The sequence below is a fragment of the Stegastes partitus genome, unplaced genomic scaffold (genome assembly GCF_000690725.1).
Source record: "Stegastes partitus isolate 25-593 unplaced genomic scaffold, Stegastes_partitus-1.0.2 Scaffold69, whole genome shotgun sequence".
Lineage (NCBI taxonomy): Eukaryota > Metazoa > Chordata > Actinopteri > Pomacentridae > Stegastes > Stegastes partitus.
Genome location: NW_007577800.1, coordinates 713,266 through 729,576, shown reverse-complemented (window position 1 = coordinate 729,576; position 16,311 = coordinate 713,266). Strand labels below are relative to the sequence as shown.

The following is a 16,311-nucleotide window of genomic DNA, read 5'->3' as shown; positions in this document are numbered from 1 at the left end:
ACTCCCTGATCCAGCGGCATAAAATAGGGGCACTCATCTGCAATGGAGTTTTTGCTGGTAAGTAGCCTGTCTCTCCCTTTTTTTTGTTTTTATGCACATGGGAACAAGTTAAGTTTGAATTTAAGGGAAACCGTAGTCAGTTAGGTTTGGAGTAAACAAGCTGAATTTATTTCTCAGTTCTTCCATCAGCTCACTACTTTATTTTGCCCGTTTTGTTTTCAGTTAACCTTGGAAATATCTTGTCGAAGTGTGCCTGGGCTAAACCCTGGACCCCAAGTTGGTCTCAGTGGCAGCTGAGCACCTGCTGTGTAGAAAAAACCGTAGAGCACTTGGAGGACCATTAAGGTTGAAAAGAGCTACATAAGTGCAGACCGTTTCCACTCTGTCAGGAAATGAGTTGTTTGGTTTGGGTTTAAGAACAAAAAATATTCTCAACAGATGCACTGGGTGTAATTTGAAATTTGTGTGTGAGCTGATACTATATTTGCACTCATGCATAAACACTCTAAATATGTTGTGCAAAATATTAATAACTAGTGAAATAACTTGTTTCAGTAGAACAAATTGGGAGGCTACCATGATGACATCAGCCTGCCTCTAACAACTGTAAACACCTGCAAAAAAAACTGCCAAATTTTAAACTTCACTCTCTGTTTTTTTTTTTTTTTTTTTTAAATAGATTTGTTGGGCTTTTGTCTTCATTTTAAAGCAGTAGAGATAGACAAAGGGGGGAGAAGTATGGAAAAGAGACCTGCAGCAAAGGGTCATGAACGGGAGTCGAACCCACGACCACTGCACCGACAAACTATAGCCCCTGTTTATGGGTCGCCCACTCAACAGTAAGCTATAGGTGCGCCCAACTCTAATGTTTTTAAATGTTTTAATGTTGAAATGATTTAGCAAACATTAAGTCTTTCTGTTCATAATTCTCTGTTAAGGTCATGTAGTGATAAACACAACAATGTGTATGCATCTTCCCAGAACAAGGACAAGGAGTTTGCAATCACACAAATTCAGTGCAGTTTATGCAAGAGTGCATAAACTATGAAGTCTGTCTGAAGCCTAGAAAGCAATCAATGTTAATCTTTTAGAAGATTTGGGAGCTGGACACCCTTTCCACAGTTTTCCTGCTTTTATTTAAGAATAAAGTGGGTGCAATGTCAAGTGGTTGCAGCATGGTTGCAGTAGTTATCACTGTTGCTTCACAGCAAGAAATTTCTGGGATCAAGCCTTTCTGGGCCCTTTTATGTTCTGCCTGTGTCTGTGCAGGTTTTCTCCAGGTGCTTAGGCTTCCTCCCACAGTCCAAAGACATGCATGGTAGGTTAATTGGCTATTCTTAATTTATAGCAGGTGTAAGTGTAGATGTTTGTTTGCCTCTGTGTTGGCCCTAAGCAGGACTGACAACCCTCTATCGATTACAATGTGTATAGCTAATGGATGGAATATTTATGTATTTCCCATCACAACATGGAGCACTGAACAATATTTCTTATCAATATTATCACTTATTTTTTCCATCATGTAAAGCCATTTTGATCTGATTTTACAAGCAGCTATGTATGTTTCTTTTATGTTTTATGTAATTTAGCTTAGAACCTTTTAAGTATTGTTTTAGATCCTGCACATAACGCAGAACATTTAGCTGTATTTATTACTTATATATGTACCACAAAGACAATTTGCTCACTCACTTCTTTAATCTTTCTTGTTTTGTTTTGTTTTTTTTTACATATCATAATTTCTGATTCTTTTATGATAACTGCTTTAATGCTACATATAATCTGTAGTGCTATAGTTCTATTAGTGTCTTTTACTAGTTTCTGGAGGAATGCAATTTCTCTCCCCTATAGTATTTGGGTATTCTGACGTTCACACATATTGCAGATAAACTTTTTTAAAAAATGGCAATTAAATATTTTATAAATAACATATAAATCCAGGACTAGGCCTATTACACACAGTCTTAATGTACTATTGCACTATATACATCGAGTATAGAGTTGGGTTGACAATAAAGTTGACTTGAGACAATCCTATTGATGGAGGCTGGTGTTGTGCGAGTGTTATAGATAACAATATACCCATCAAGAGTAAAATGCCAGGTGAAGAAGAATTCAAAAGCCTCTATGGATCAGGATGGAGCACCAGCTGCACTGCCTGATCATACAGCTGGAGCTCCATCCTGAATCCCACCTGGGAGAAGAACCTGCAGGTGAGCACCTGGTGGCATTATGATGCTAAGCTTTTCATGGAGCATTTTTAAGACATTTTTTCTAGTAAATCTTGGCTAGCATGAGTGATGTTGTTGGAAAGAATTAATTGTTACTCTCTGTCTTTAGACTTAGATGCAGGTAATTATTACCCTGCTTATTTTAAGTCCTGGTATATCTTGTGTTATCTTTGGGTTTGGCTGCAACTCATAAAAAGCTTCTCACTATCTCCTGCTGAAGAAACCGCATTGCAAGCAGTCATTCTTTTTCATTCATGATTCAAAAGCGAAGCTCCTTTCCCGGGCAAAGCCCCTGAACCTGATTTGGATTCAGCCATGCAGAGCCTGAATAGGGCCGCTGAGAAAATGCATTGTCGGGGTTTCTTCAGTTCCGCCCCGCAACATGGATACCGATGTGTCGGCCAGTGAGAGCGGAGCGCTGTGGTAGAGGTTGTTTATGTGGAGTGCTGGGTTAGGGTTCCGCCCACCGAGGTATCTCTGATCGCAGGGCAGACAGGCAGAGAGTGTAAAATGGCGCACAGCTGTCGGTGGCGGTTCCCCGCTCGGCCCGGAGGGAGCAGCAACTCCGGTACCGGGAGGAGAGCGGGCCGAATCAGGGTTACTGCCTCTTTGCGGAGTGTCTCGGGAGCCCACCCTAACGCAGCTGGGCTCGGACCCGGGTTTGATGCTGCACTACAGGTCTCCTCGGTTATCGAGAGCAACCTGCAGAAATTTCGGGATGTTTTGGGGGAATCGAGCGACTCGAGCAGCGCGGAGGTAAGCACAGGACACCCCGGGAGCATCGGTCCAGACAGCTGCGGGGCTCGGCTCACTTGGAGGAGCGTTTGTTGCGCTAGAGATGAGGAGCTAACGGTTGCTGAGACCATCTTCTCCTCTTCCTAACGTGAAGTGTGTCTGTGAGCAAACTTGTCATTGCCAGGATGCTCAGTTAACTTTGAGTTGCTTGTGTGGCCTTAAACTCTCCAGTAACGTGTTGTAACGTTAACTTTAGTTAGAAGCGACACAAACGCCAAATGGTATTCAGATTTATGGTCCCAACGGTTCTGCTGGAAAGAAAGTTTTGTGCTCCTCAGTGGAGTGTGAGGACAGGCTACATCCACACAGTTTGGATGAACTGGTGCTAACGTTAGTCTGCTAGCCCGACAACAGTAGAGAAATCCTGGTTTTATATCGTTATTACAACACACAGTACAGTTAACAGACAGCACAGATACTAGCACACTTGGTGACTGATGGACACCGTAACTAAGCCGTTACGACTGATTTACTAGTTAGCATTAGCTTGATATGAAGCCTCCAAGGCTGCATATGTTGCCTTCATATTCATACACATCAACACAGTAAAAGTTATCTTCCCACATTCATGTTCATGTTAATTCCCTACAGCGAACTAGTATTTAAACGGCCCTTTTATAATACTGTCGTTTCCTTGTGGTCTAACAGCACCGGACCTTCAAGATAGCGTGTAACGTGTTTGAAAACAAGACATGTCAACTTGAAGGAGGCGAGAGTACACAATTGTGGTTTGTAACGAGCTAACGTGAACTTAGCGTCTGTCTGCAACGTCTGAGCGAACGGGCTGTCCATTATTCACTTTACCTGCTTCAGATTTCTATTAGATAATCTGTGTCTGCTAAATAGCTTAGTATTTACACCATGGGCTCAAGGGCTGAGTGTTTGCACTGAGGTGTCAACCTTCCAGCGAGGCTTGGCCAACATAGCTGCTTGGTTAGCTCGCAGGCTAGCTGTCTACATCTCTGAGCTAGAACTACACCATTATTCTCCTGTCGTAAGCGACCTCAAAGTTGCAGTTTTGCTCGGGAGGTTGCTGTGTTTACCTCCGGTCAGCATATTGCTACGCAGCGGGGTTAAAGCATCGGGGCTAAAGTTGGCGGAGCTCATACACTAAACTAAATCATCTCCATTGCTGTTTAGTGTTAAGCTAGGACTGCTACCATGCTACGCACTACGCCACGCTAGCCATCGGGGCTATTGCTGATGCATAGGAAAATGGGAGGTGGACATGTTTTCCCCTTCTCTACAGTCAGTACGTAGCTAGTACCAAAATAATATCGGTTTTATAATGCTTGGTAGTGACGTCTAGTACACAGCCACATACTTAAAACCCCCTTGTTCAGCGCAGAAGTGCTAATACGAGTATATCGATAGGGTTTGGCGTCTCAATTGGCTATGTTTTATCAGAGAAATAAGACTTGCGAGTGACAGTGCGCATGCAGGGCTGGCTACAATAACGAGCCCCTTCTTGACGGACCGTGTGATGTGGGGGTGTGTTCGCCTTAGCGAACTACCATCTTCCTTCTTCATGATGAGCAGCATGCGTTCATTGCAGTGGGAGTACACTGTGTGGGGATGTTTACCACCAGCTCCACTGCTCCTAGTCTGAGCACAGACGGAATACTTATTTAGCTAAAGCACAGCAGCATTTGCATACATACAAGTCAGGCCTTTGGCTATGTTTTTTTTATTTATTTATTCTGAACTTGTCGAAAATACGCGTTGCTTTTACACTTATCTTGAACCGTATTTTGGAGATTATAATGCCCCTTTACTATGATGTAGCAGCAAGGCTCTGCAGGGTATCGGGAAACATTTCCTTATGTGTTAACGCATTTGAAATAGTCTCATCATATTCTAGAGAAACATTTGATCCGAAATAGCATCTCTGTGAGCACATTGCTTGTGAAGGAACAAGGAGTTCCTCTGAGCTGTTGAGTAAGAGTATTACTATTTTTGATGCATGGACCATTAAATCCTCATGGAACTTGAATTATAAGGAAACTGCAGATACAGCATGTTGAATTAATTGATTTTGAATTGCATTTGTACCAAATCTACGTTTTATGTTTTAGGAAAATTTTACTCACTAATTTTGTTTACAAGTGGCTTTTTAAGCTTTTTGAAGCACTGATAATGTTTGGTGGTCTGACACTGTTTATGTAAGTGTACAGCCAGACTGGACTATAACATCTCAGTACAACTTGAATTATTTGAAGAAGATGCACACTGCCTAGTGATTTTCTTGTGTGTAATGTACATTTGTGATTTGTATTACAACTTTATGATATTATTGTGAAACAAACGACTGTTTTAGTAATTAGGAATCCCTCCCTTCCCTGCTCCAGCGAATTAGGCTATAGCAGTGTTTGGGATGTGTGAAGACAGAATGGACCATTAAATCCCCATGGAACCTGAAGCCTATGGAAGTTGCGGACACAGCATGGTGATTTCATTGAGAAGCAGTGTAGTGCTTGTCTCGCCAGACCGGGGCAGGATTGTTCAGGCTCACTGCAGCCTGCTGAGCTCACAGGGCGACCCTGAACAGAGCGCCAGCCGGACACTCGGCCGCCCCTCCTTCCTCCATCCAGGCAGAAAAACCCAAATCCACTTCAGACACACACAACCCTGTCTGAGAGGCAGAGCAACTTTTCTTCTGACAGCTGCCACTTTGGAATGGATTACTAAGCCTATTGGGATGGCTCAAAAGGGTGCTTGTTGGCTGTTGCTGTCCAAATGAAGGCATTTATTAGCTTTTGTATGCATGTGTGGAATTCATTTTCTTGATCTGGCCAAATTGTTGTTGCTAGTTTTGGGGCTGAGTACTATCTATATTAGCTTTTTGGTAAATCTCTGACCTTAAAACCTTAATAGCCTCCACCCCAATCAGACTTTGCATCATTTTCCCCTTTTTGTTCCTGGACCATTATATCTGGCCTTCTGCTGCATCCATTCTACTCTCATATTATTACCAGTGTTTAATCATTCATAGAAAAATGCAGCTGAATAGATGTATCAACCTAAATGTCTCTTTGCCTCACTGGTTTGAGAGAAATAGTGTGTTTGAGTGGAAGGGGCTTCAGTCCAGCAGGTGTTTGGCCTATTTAAATGGAAGACCCCCATATCCTCCCCCCCCCACACACACACCCCCTTACCCATCCCCGAGACAGCGTGTGGATTGGAGCAGGAAGCTTTGTGTCTGCTTTTATTCTAGCTCTCACAAAGTGCGGGCGGCTGAAAGAGTGCAGGCAGGGATATCAAAGGGTGCAGGGCGACCCCCCTCTTCCCAACGGGACAACGCTGGGTGGAGAATTAGTCACAGACCCTCCCATCCATGGCTTTATTCTACTACAGCAGGCGGGCAAGGAGCTTTCACCTCTGCTTTAGGAGTTGCCTGACTGGGAGAAAGGCGGCAATTGTGTCGTCTTTCTTACTCTTTGTGTGTGTGTTCCTGTGTGTGTGTGTGTGTGTGTGTGTGTGTGATGGTAGGGGCATGAGTGTCCCCCAGACTTTATGTCCCTCATTGCAATCAGGAGTAGGCGTGTCTTCTTTGTCTTTATTTTGATTAAAACTTCAATTCACGCTGCCTGCTCTGGTGGGAAGGAGGGGATGTGTGTGTGTGTGTGGGTGCGTGCCAGCCTGTGTGAGTTTTACTGTGTATGTGTGTGTGTGTGAGAGAGAGAGAGAGTGCAAGAGACAACATGCACACGCGCCAATCAGTCTGTTTGCCTTTGTCCACTGACTGTCTTCGTCTCCTTACGTGTGAGATGTAGGAAGAGGAGGTATCCCACCCTGAAAAGTGTTTGTTTTGGTCTGCATGCTGTCGAGCAAATGTGAAACAGTTGCACTTAGTGTTTGGACACTTGAAAATACAAATGTCCACCTTTTGCTTAGGGCAGACGGGGGTCACAAAGCAGCACGGCTATATAACTCACTTCTGTGGCCCTTTTTGAACAGATGTGTCATCAGAGCGGCGTATAGGAGTGTGAGCTCATCACCAATTTACATTCCAGGAAGGGATGAGGCATAGTCTCTGTACAGTAAATCCAAGCGGAAAGCTTCCTGGAATGTGTCAAGAAAATGTTTTTTTCAGACTAGTAAGGAAGAATGATTTCCTCTGAGTTGTTCTCTAACATCAAACTGACCAACTGAAAACTTATACATCTGTTTGACATCCCTCCCTTACTCCTTTTACTCTTCATTTGTAAGTTTGAACTCTGCTTATTTGTTTTGTAGTACTTGGGAATTAAACAGTCTATGTGTTGCTGCAGTTGTGTGGTCCTTTAGGCACTAATACTCACATTTGTTAGCAAGGTGTGCTCGTGAAGTTGATGAAATTTACACACTTAAGGTTTTGGTAGTAATTGTAGTGGGGTAATATGGATGGGGTAAGGGTAGCTGTGGTAGCTCCCTTGGATGCAATCTCGCCACATAACAGCTGTGTCTGGGATGTTCTACCAGCTTAAACTGTTTGGCACATTATCACTTTTCTGGTTAATGTTTTTTTTTTTTTGTCTGATGTAAAGGTCCACTGTGTAGGATTTAGGTGACTCTATTGACAGAAGTGAAATTAAAATTCAGAAATAGTTATTTTCACCACCTTGCACCAGCTTGTTTTTATATTTGCCCGGAAACAACAAACCAAACACTGCCTCAATAGAAGGCCTTTGTTTTTTTTTTTTTAGATGGGATGATGCGAGGAGTATTCAGTTGGTTGCACTCTGCAATCTCACTGCTTGAAGCGACTGAATTCTACACGCTGAATCTTGAAGAAAAAAAATTAGTAACTTCAAGGCAAAAAGCACAAACAATGCTTTGTTATCCACTTTCTTCCCCAGTCAATGGCAAGTTTGATCTTTTTTTTTCTCCACATGGTTTATTTGCACTCTCCCATCAAAGATTTTGTCATATACATGATTGTCAAATCAGTGCAAAAGCAATCATTGTTTTATCTGAAACGGTGTGATTCAACATAATCTTTTTTTTTCTTTTTTAAAATTCACAATAATACAATACCACTTGTAGCACAGAGCTGTTGGCTCAGCTTACGTGCAGCCTGTGAAAAGCAATGCCTTGAGGTCCCATTATTTTTTTTTTATACAAATCGAGTGGAACATACAGAAGCAGCAGTAACATCAGTAATAAACTATGATGAAACTGTGACTGAAGAATTCAGCGATTGCATCAGTAGTGGTTAGTTTTTCAAATAAGATCTTGATGTGCTTGCTACAAAATGTGGCAATGAATTTATCAGTGCTGTGCATTGTGAGTGTTCTCTAGACCATACAATGTTTGAATTATTTTATCTCTTTATTACAGTTCAGGTTTATTCAACAACACTGACCAACCACGCTGTTTGAAAACATCGGCAGGCTTTCACTGTGAAACCACCATATTGATGGTGTCAGTGAGATTAGCTAATGAGACCAAAAGTTTAAATTATGTGAATATATTCTTGTTTCGGTTTGTTAGGAAGATGGTTCGAAACACTGTTGTGATGACATACATTTATCTCTACTCTAAAACAACACAATAAATGGCTAGATGATTAATTTAGTGACTGGCTCTGGTTAAGGTTTGATATCTTGGCTTAATGGTAATGCAGTTGTACACTTCAGTTGGATTTGGGGAAAAAAGACATAATAAATTAGAACTTGAATACTTAAGTCTTGATCACACAGTTAGGCAACTAAAATCAGTTTGCAAAGATTACAAGGACACTGTGGTCATGCTTCAATTTTGTAAAGGCTAGCACTGGCTTCTAGTTTGAGGTGGGAAATGAACCCATCAAATGTCCAGCCATGTGCCCCCTGACCTCTCAGGCTTCATACTCTTTCCTTTTGCTGTGCTATATGAACTTCATGCGACTTCCCTAATGTTTCCAGTAGGGTAGGGTGGTATGGCCAAAAATATTTATCACGATATAAATGAGAAAATTTGCGGTAATGATATAACTGACGATATAATTGACGCTAGACAAAATACTTTAAAACTGCACAACTTTATTGGTGCAAATTAAAAAAAGAACAGTTTTGTTTCCATTTAGCAAGCAGCTGTTTTTGATGTGCATTAAAGCTATATTGTACCAAAATCAATATTGCATAAGTTGTAAATTGTTTGCTGACAATTTGTTTAATCAAAAGGCATTTCAAATGGAAATGGGCTTACAAATCCTGAGCATAACAATGCCTAGTATCCTCAAAAGTAAAGTAGAGTTGCTTTGCAACGTAAAACTTTGCAGCCAGTTTCTTTGGTGGTGGGGGGGTGGAGGATAGTGGCGAGTGGCAGGTGAATATTCGGATCTCAAAATTGCTATGTGGAGCTGCAGAAACCATCACAACGAAAGAATGTTCCGATATTTGGGTCCAGCCCTACTGTGTCGGTCGATGCACTGCATTCACCCTCCTCCTCGGTCGCTGCCATGCTTCTCGCTTCATGTGCATTAGACTGGACAAAAACAATGGCACTGCGCATGCGCGTTTCACTCAAATTTTATTGAGATATTTCAATTTTATATCATCCCCTAACGTTACACTGGTATTACCGTGCACGGTATGATATGGCCCAGCCCTAGTTTTCAGTCAATTAAGATAGCTGTGGCAGACTATCTGAGTCAATAATTTGTTGTCAACACGATCAGCTGATCATGAAAGGAGTTTTTTTTTCTTTATCAGCATGTTCTTGTTTTCTGCTTTCTGATTTTATCTGGTTGTGCCTCTTCAATTGTACCCAGTTTCAGACTTGTTGTTAGGCATCACAGCTTTTAGGAACACTTGCAGCCTACAACTGTAAGTCTCACTAACAAGTGCTAATATAGGTGGTTAGTTTGTCCTGTTTTACACAGTCAGGGATGCTATAGTTGAGTAACTAATCCAAAGTAATTATGTACTTTGGAAAGCACCTCTTTTTGCAAGGAATAACTTTTCTAGATCAAAGCTGGGGTTTACCTCACCTCAGAAGCAGATCTCCATTCTGCAGCCCATTGTCTGCAGTCAGTTTGATTTCTTCTAAATGCTATCTTGAAAGACAATAAAAGTCCCATTAGCTTTCTCGGAGTGCAAAACTGCTGTCAGTATGATACAGAGAAATGCACCTCAAACCAAATTCACATTCGTCTCTTAACTGTCAGGGACAGTCCCTAGCACCTCCAGGAAATAATAATGTTGCTTCCACAATGAATCAGATTTCCTTCTCTGTAGCTTTTAGTGATTTATATCAAGTAATGTATGCACTGATCAGTTAAATGAGATGTGACAGGCCAGCAGGAAGTAAAACTGCTTTGGATTTCATGGTGAGAGTGACAGCAAAAGCAAGGAAAGATGAAGAGCACTCTTCAGCTGAAGAGATAAAATAGCAAGGAGAAAAAGGAAACTGAGGTCTTTCCAGTAACCTTATCTCTTGCAAGTTGCAAGGTAGTACACGAACCTTACCTCGGTAGTCTACTACAGTGTTTGTTTACTTCTTGAAGTTACCTCCTTGTGCCTGCCCTACTATTGAGCTCATGGTGAGCCTTGTGTTTCACACGCTGCTGCTCAGTGCTTGGCAGCCAGTGGGCGGGAAGCGAGCGAGCAAGCAATGAGTGAGTGACTGAATATGTGTTTGGGAGCATGGCAGAGAGCAGGAATAAGGGGGAGGAAAGGGGAGCCTTGTCGTGTGTGGGAGGCCTGTTTAGATTGGGATTTGGCAAGCTTCTGCACGAGCATGTTGAAAACCCAAACCCCTTTCATCCTCAGTACTCCCTAGAGACAAATGCGCACCCTCTGTTGTTGATGGTGCATGTGGTCAAGATGCTGCTTCCTTGTCTCTTTTTTTCTCTCCTCCTCTCCCTCCTCCCACAACCCTCCTCCTTTCCTCACCCTGGTTTGCTAGTTGCCTTGCCTGTGCTCCCCTCCCCCGCATCCTCACTCTTATGTTCTGCTTGTTTACATCTTGATGTGCAGTTCACGCACAGGGGGTGTGTTTCTTTTATTTCCCTCTATACGCGGGTACGACTGGGAGGCGTTTGTGTGATGGTACATGTGCACATGTATGCGTGTGCGGGTACATGTATTTGTGCAGTCTGCTCTACGCACTTGCCTCTAGCAAAGCATGCTGTGATGTCATTGACTGCTACTCACACTATCACAGCGAGTCAGTGCCGTCCGTTGGTACTCCGCCCCCCTCAGCTCTGCAACAACACCAACCAAGAGCAGCAGCTTGCTCAGAGAGAAGAGGATGCTGCTATCGCTGTGAAGAGAGGGACAAAGTGGAGAGAGAAGCGTTAAAAGAAAAAGATGCTCGAATGCACTATGAGGAGTGTAGGATGCTCAGATTTATATAGCCTGCCAGGATAAACAGCAGTATTGACTGTCTGTTATTGTTATTTGTTTATATGTAGAACAGATGAAAGACAGTTCTGCAGCACGCATTAACGCTTTTTGTATTTTGCCATTAGATTCTACAGTGCATGTGTGTCAGGCACATTAAGGTATCAGTTATTCATATTGGGATGTGTGTAACTCCTAGCTGGTGCAAATCAGTTTGCATGCAGTCGTGTGCACACACTTGGATAGCAGCTGCTCTACAAACTGGGCCAACAAAACCTTAACTGCATCCCCACATGCTGCTATAAATAAACATGATGAAATGACATACTCACCTCCACTCTTAAACACATTGATTGCAAGAAGTAAGTGGCACACAGAGGATCCTGAAGATGTTAATCATCCACTGGTGATTTTTCCTTTGCACATCTCAGGGCTCTGCTGAGGCATGAAAGGGAGGATTGATGTACAGTCTGTACATGTTACATCTACAGTGGCACATAGAATTTTTTGAACCATCGAAATAAAGTCCCAGAGAACATAAATATGTTAGCAGTTTGGTAAGTGAAGTATCACAGATTATTAGCATGTCATGAAAACATGGCAAATATTTATCTCATTGACTTTCTAAGTCAATTTATGTTACATTTAAAGGGATGACATTGGCATAGCAACATGTAGCATGCTCAGTGTTTCAACATCCAACAACCCTCCACATTTAGGTAACAATATAACCTTTGGTCTGTTGCTGTCCCCAAGCTACACTTAAGACTTTTTGCACCTCTAGCTGAAAAGGTGTAAGCTGATGTGTAATGGGCATTATACTTTCACAGGGCTGCTCATGTGGGTCTAGACTTTAGGCCTCTTTTTCTGTTTTCTGTTTTTGCCCTTGCTGTCTATATAGGTGCATTTTATTACTAACCACCTAAGCATTTTATCATTCCATTTGGGAGCAGGAGTGTAGTGCTAAGTGTTAGTCACCCAATAAGATTTAGATGTTCGCAATTCAAACTGTCTGTTGTGGTTTGAGTCTTCTCCAACTGCAGACATGTCATTCCACAAGCCAGAGAAACATGAGAGCACTGGAGTAAGCCAGAGGTGAAAGTGAGATTGAGCACATCATTATAGCCTTTAGGCCTTGGTTTTCATCTGAGTATGACTTCAACAATGACTCAAGTGTTGCACATCTAGGCCATCTGACAATTATGCACTATGATGGATGCTAAAAATGTGACCTGTTAACCAACTATTGCTTTTTCATGTATTTTGGCATGACAAAAATTGTATGGTTACAAAATACTAATGTTTTCTCTCCTTTTTTTGTAGGAAGAAGCATTTGGAGGATTTGGAACAGTTGCTGAACAGAAGCAAATACACAGCCCTTCAACAACTTCTTCAGGTAAAAAGAAAAGAAATGTGGTCATCAGGGACCTTACAGTTATCTTGACATAAATATGAGAGTATAAGTTGTCTATGTCTAATGCTTCCATGCTAAATAAATGCCCTCTGTTTTGTTCTCTGGTTGAATCAGCAGGCCCACCCATACAGGAGAAGAAGCCCAGAGGCCGTCCCCCACGTGCCCTGACTGCCCAGAAAGCTGCTGCAAGTCTACCTTCCCCCTCGTCCCTTCCCTCCCCTACACAGGCAAACTCTGAGGGCCCTGAAAGGCCAGCAGAGAAGGTGAGAAGACTGCCTGGGAGGCCACCAGGCTCTGGGGAAAAGAGAAGAGGCAGACCTCCTTCTTCAAGTAGCAAGAAAGCCTGGAGTACAGGCAGCCATGCAGCAGGGGAAGACAGTAGGCAGGGTGGGTTTGAGTTGGGCGTGGACACAGAGGAGGACAAAGACAGAAAAGGCACCAAGAGACTGCCAGTGGGCTCTGCTCAGCCACATGAAACTGAGGGAAAGCCTCCCAAAGGTGGACGGGGTGAATCCAAAGTTACCAACCTGAAGAGGCTAACAGAGACTAAACTCAACCCTCTCAAGTCACGCCTCAAGACTTTACCTGGTGTACCCCGACGCAGACGTGGGCGACCGCCCTCAGCTGAGCGACTCAAAGCTGAAGCAGCAGCAGCAGCTGCTGCTGCACAGCTGTCTACCTCCATTGAATGTGGGGAAGGGAAACATAAGGCCTTTAGGGTCAGGGGTGGGGACAGAGGCACAGAATCACACACACCTCAGCAGTCCTCACTGAGGAATGTGGATGGTGCCGAGGACCAGGACTCTTCCAATCCACCTGCCTCACCATCTCCCTCCAAGCCAGGCAGGACAGTGGGCCTCAGAAAAAGTCCTCGCCATCGAAAGCCTGTTAGAATTGTCCCCCCTTCTAAACGCACTGATGCAACCATTGCTAAACAGCTGCTGCAGCGTGCTAAGAAAGGAGCGCAGAAGCGGCTGGAGAAAGAAGCTGTAGCCATTGGGGGTAGTGGGGCAGGTACCATTGAAGCTGGAATCAGAAAGACCCAACTAAAGAACATCAGGCAATTCATCATGCCTGTAGTCAGCACTGTCTCCCTTCGCATAATCAAAACTCCCAAACGCTTCATTGAAGATGAGGGCAGTTTTGGAACACCACCACCCCATACTAAGATGGCACGGTTAGAAACAACCACCTCATCTGTCTCCACATCTGCCCAACCCGCCTCCACCACCTCCTCATCCCCCTCTCCTGTACTTGTCTCCTCTACATCTGCTGTTACTAGCACTGGTACCACTGCTCCAATTGACTCCCTCCCCCCTCCTCCATCTCCTGCCCCTATCCCCACGGTTCCATCAGCAGCTGCTAGTCTGCTCAACAATAACACCAACAATGCAGCCAACGGGCGATTTAGCAGTAGCGCGCCATCTTGCGGTTCAAGTGCTGTGTCACAGCATTCCTCTCAGCTCTCCTCTGCAGAGTCTTCCAGGTCTAGCAGTCCAAGCCTGGATGACTCATCATGCGACTCCCAGGGTTCTGAGGCCACGCAGGCTTTGTCAGAGCCAGAGGATCATTCTCCGTCCTCACAAGGAGAGAGGGAGGCCAACCTGTTGCACAGCTCGCGGCCTCCCTCTCCTCCCTCTGAACCAGAGCCAGAGCACGTGTTGGCCGAGAGGAGTCGACGAGGCCGGAGAGGACAGGGGGTTGGCCGGGGAAGTCAGAAACAGAGGGTGAGAGAGACTCTCACCACTGGGGCCAAAAAGCCGATCATCAGCCCACCTACAGGAGTGCTGATGTCCTCCTCTACACTTGTAAATTCCCAGCAAGCTTCATCCACAGCCTCCTCCTCTTCCTCACCTCCACCTCCCCCCCTCCTGACCCCTCCACAACCTCCCCAGTCAGGTTCCTCCAATACAACTGCTATCAGTGAACACCACCCCCAGTCATCCTGGATGCCTCACCCCATCCCACCATTCCTGCCTGGACCGTCAGTGCTGTCCAGCTTGTCAGACAAACGAAGTCGCTCAATTCTGAGAGAGCCCACCTTCCGCTGGACATCCCTGTCCCACCCTAGACAGCAGTACTTTTCCTCTGCTAAATATGCCAAGGAGGGCCTCATTCGCAAGCCCATATTCGACAATTTCCGTCCTCCCCCTCTTACACCTGAAGACGTGGGGTTGTTGCCCCAAGGTGTTAGTGGAGGAGGGGGAGCTGCTCCAGTTGCATTTCCAGCACCAGGCAGCGGAGCAGGAACAGGGACTCGTCTCTTTGCCCCTCTGCACCCACACACCCACCATCAACATCCCTCATCATCCCGCTTTGATGCACCAATCCAAAAGCGCAGCCCGTTGCTTCGTGCTCCACGCTTTACGCCCAGTGAGGCACACTCTCGGATATTTGAGTCTGTTACCTTGCAGTCATCATCTGGAAGCAGCCCTGGGTCTCTCTCCCCACACCAGACATCCTCTAGCTCCAGCAGAACGTCGCGGCGCAGGAGACGACTGGTTTCGGGAACATTACGTGGCCACCCACGTTCTCCATCCCACTCAATGACCAGACGCAGCAGCCAAATAGGAGGCCAGATATCTGTGGGGAAAGGTGCCTCTGAGATGTCTGTGCTGGCAGGGTCTGTCCCCAGTAGTAACTCCAGCTCTTTGCCAGGGGTTTCTTCAAGTCCACTAGCCACTAGTGCCTTAACACCTGCTTCTTTCAGCACCTTCTCCACTGTATCGCGGAGTATGGCCTCACAAGGAACACCTGATAACAGAAGAGGGGCCACTGGAAACCCACCTCCTATGTCAACTACATCATCTGCTTCTTCCCCACTTTTCCCCATCTTTCCTTCCAGTGCCCAGGACACAGGGCGAGGAGCTGGCAAAGGAGGCAAAGAAAAAGGCTTGTCAGCTCCCCAGGAACCTGCTTCAAAGGAAAAAGAAAGGGATTCTGAGAAAAACCGCGAGAAAGAGAAGGAAAATAAGAGGGAAGGGAGAAAAGACCTGGAGAAAAGAAGTAAAGTTTCTACACCAGATGGCTCCCCCAGTGCACCTTCCAGCTTGTTTACTGTGGATGGGAGGGACTCAGAAGGTGCTCTCTTATCTCTTGCTCCAAAAAAGGCTCCAGGGAGAAAAAAATCAACATCAGTTGACATGGTTTCTGACACTACTTCCTCAGACGTGCGTGGGCTCCATTCCACTGTTCCCGTGTCCATTGCTAAAGGACGTCTGCCTAAGAAAGGCAGACCCTCTGAGAAAGGAGCAGAGAGTGAGGATGGGGAGAAGGAGAAAGAGAAGCGAAGTACTCCTAGCCAGCAGACACCAAGCCTTCCAGGGCAGCCAGGCAGACAACAGCTCCCTGTCTCCTCTCTTGGATCGATGTTGGCACAAGCAGAGAAACATCCTGTGACTGACAAGCGGGTAGTTGGACTACTGAAGAAGGCTAAAGCCCAGCTCTTTGAGATAAAGAAGAATAAGCTGAAGCCTGCTGATCAGACCAAGGTCCAGGTTAGTTTTCCTGTTCATATCTTGCCTTCATAGATTTTGAGTCTCAACAAAGAGCTTCTCTGGTTCTC

The 16,311-nt window shown here is 44.7% G+C and overlaps 1 protein-coding gene across 4 annotated transcripts in view; it reads left to right on the top strand.

Annotated features, from left to right (window-relative positions):
- Window positions 1-2,734: 2,734 nt before the first annotated feature.
- kmt2a (lysine (K)-specific methyltransferase 2A) overlaps window positions 2,735-16,311 on the top strand; it is a 39,562-nt gene continuing 25,985 nt past the window's right edge. For 3 of the 4 annotated variants that reach the window (XM_008276328.1, XM_008276331.1, XM_008276327.1), the window contains exons 1-3: window positions 2,735-2,987; window positions 12,656-12,728; window positions 12,861-16,243. In XM_008276328.1, coding sequence (XP_008274550.1) covers window positions 2,742-2,987; window positions 12,656-12,728; window positions 12,861-16,243 — 3,702 coding nt within the window. In that variant the 5' untranslated portion in view covers window positions 2,735-2,741. The remainder of the gene's footprint in view (window positions 2,988-12,655; window positions 12,729-12,860; window positions 16,244-16,311) is intronic. The other variant, XM_008276329.1, reaches the window with a different exon arrangement.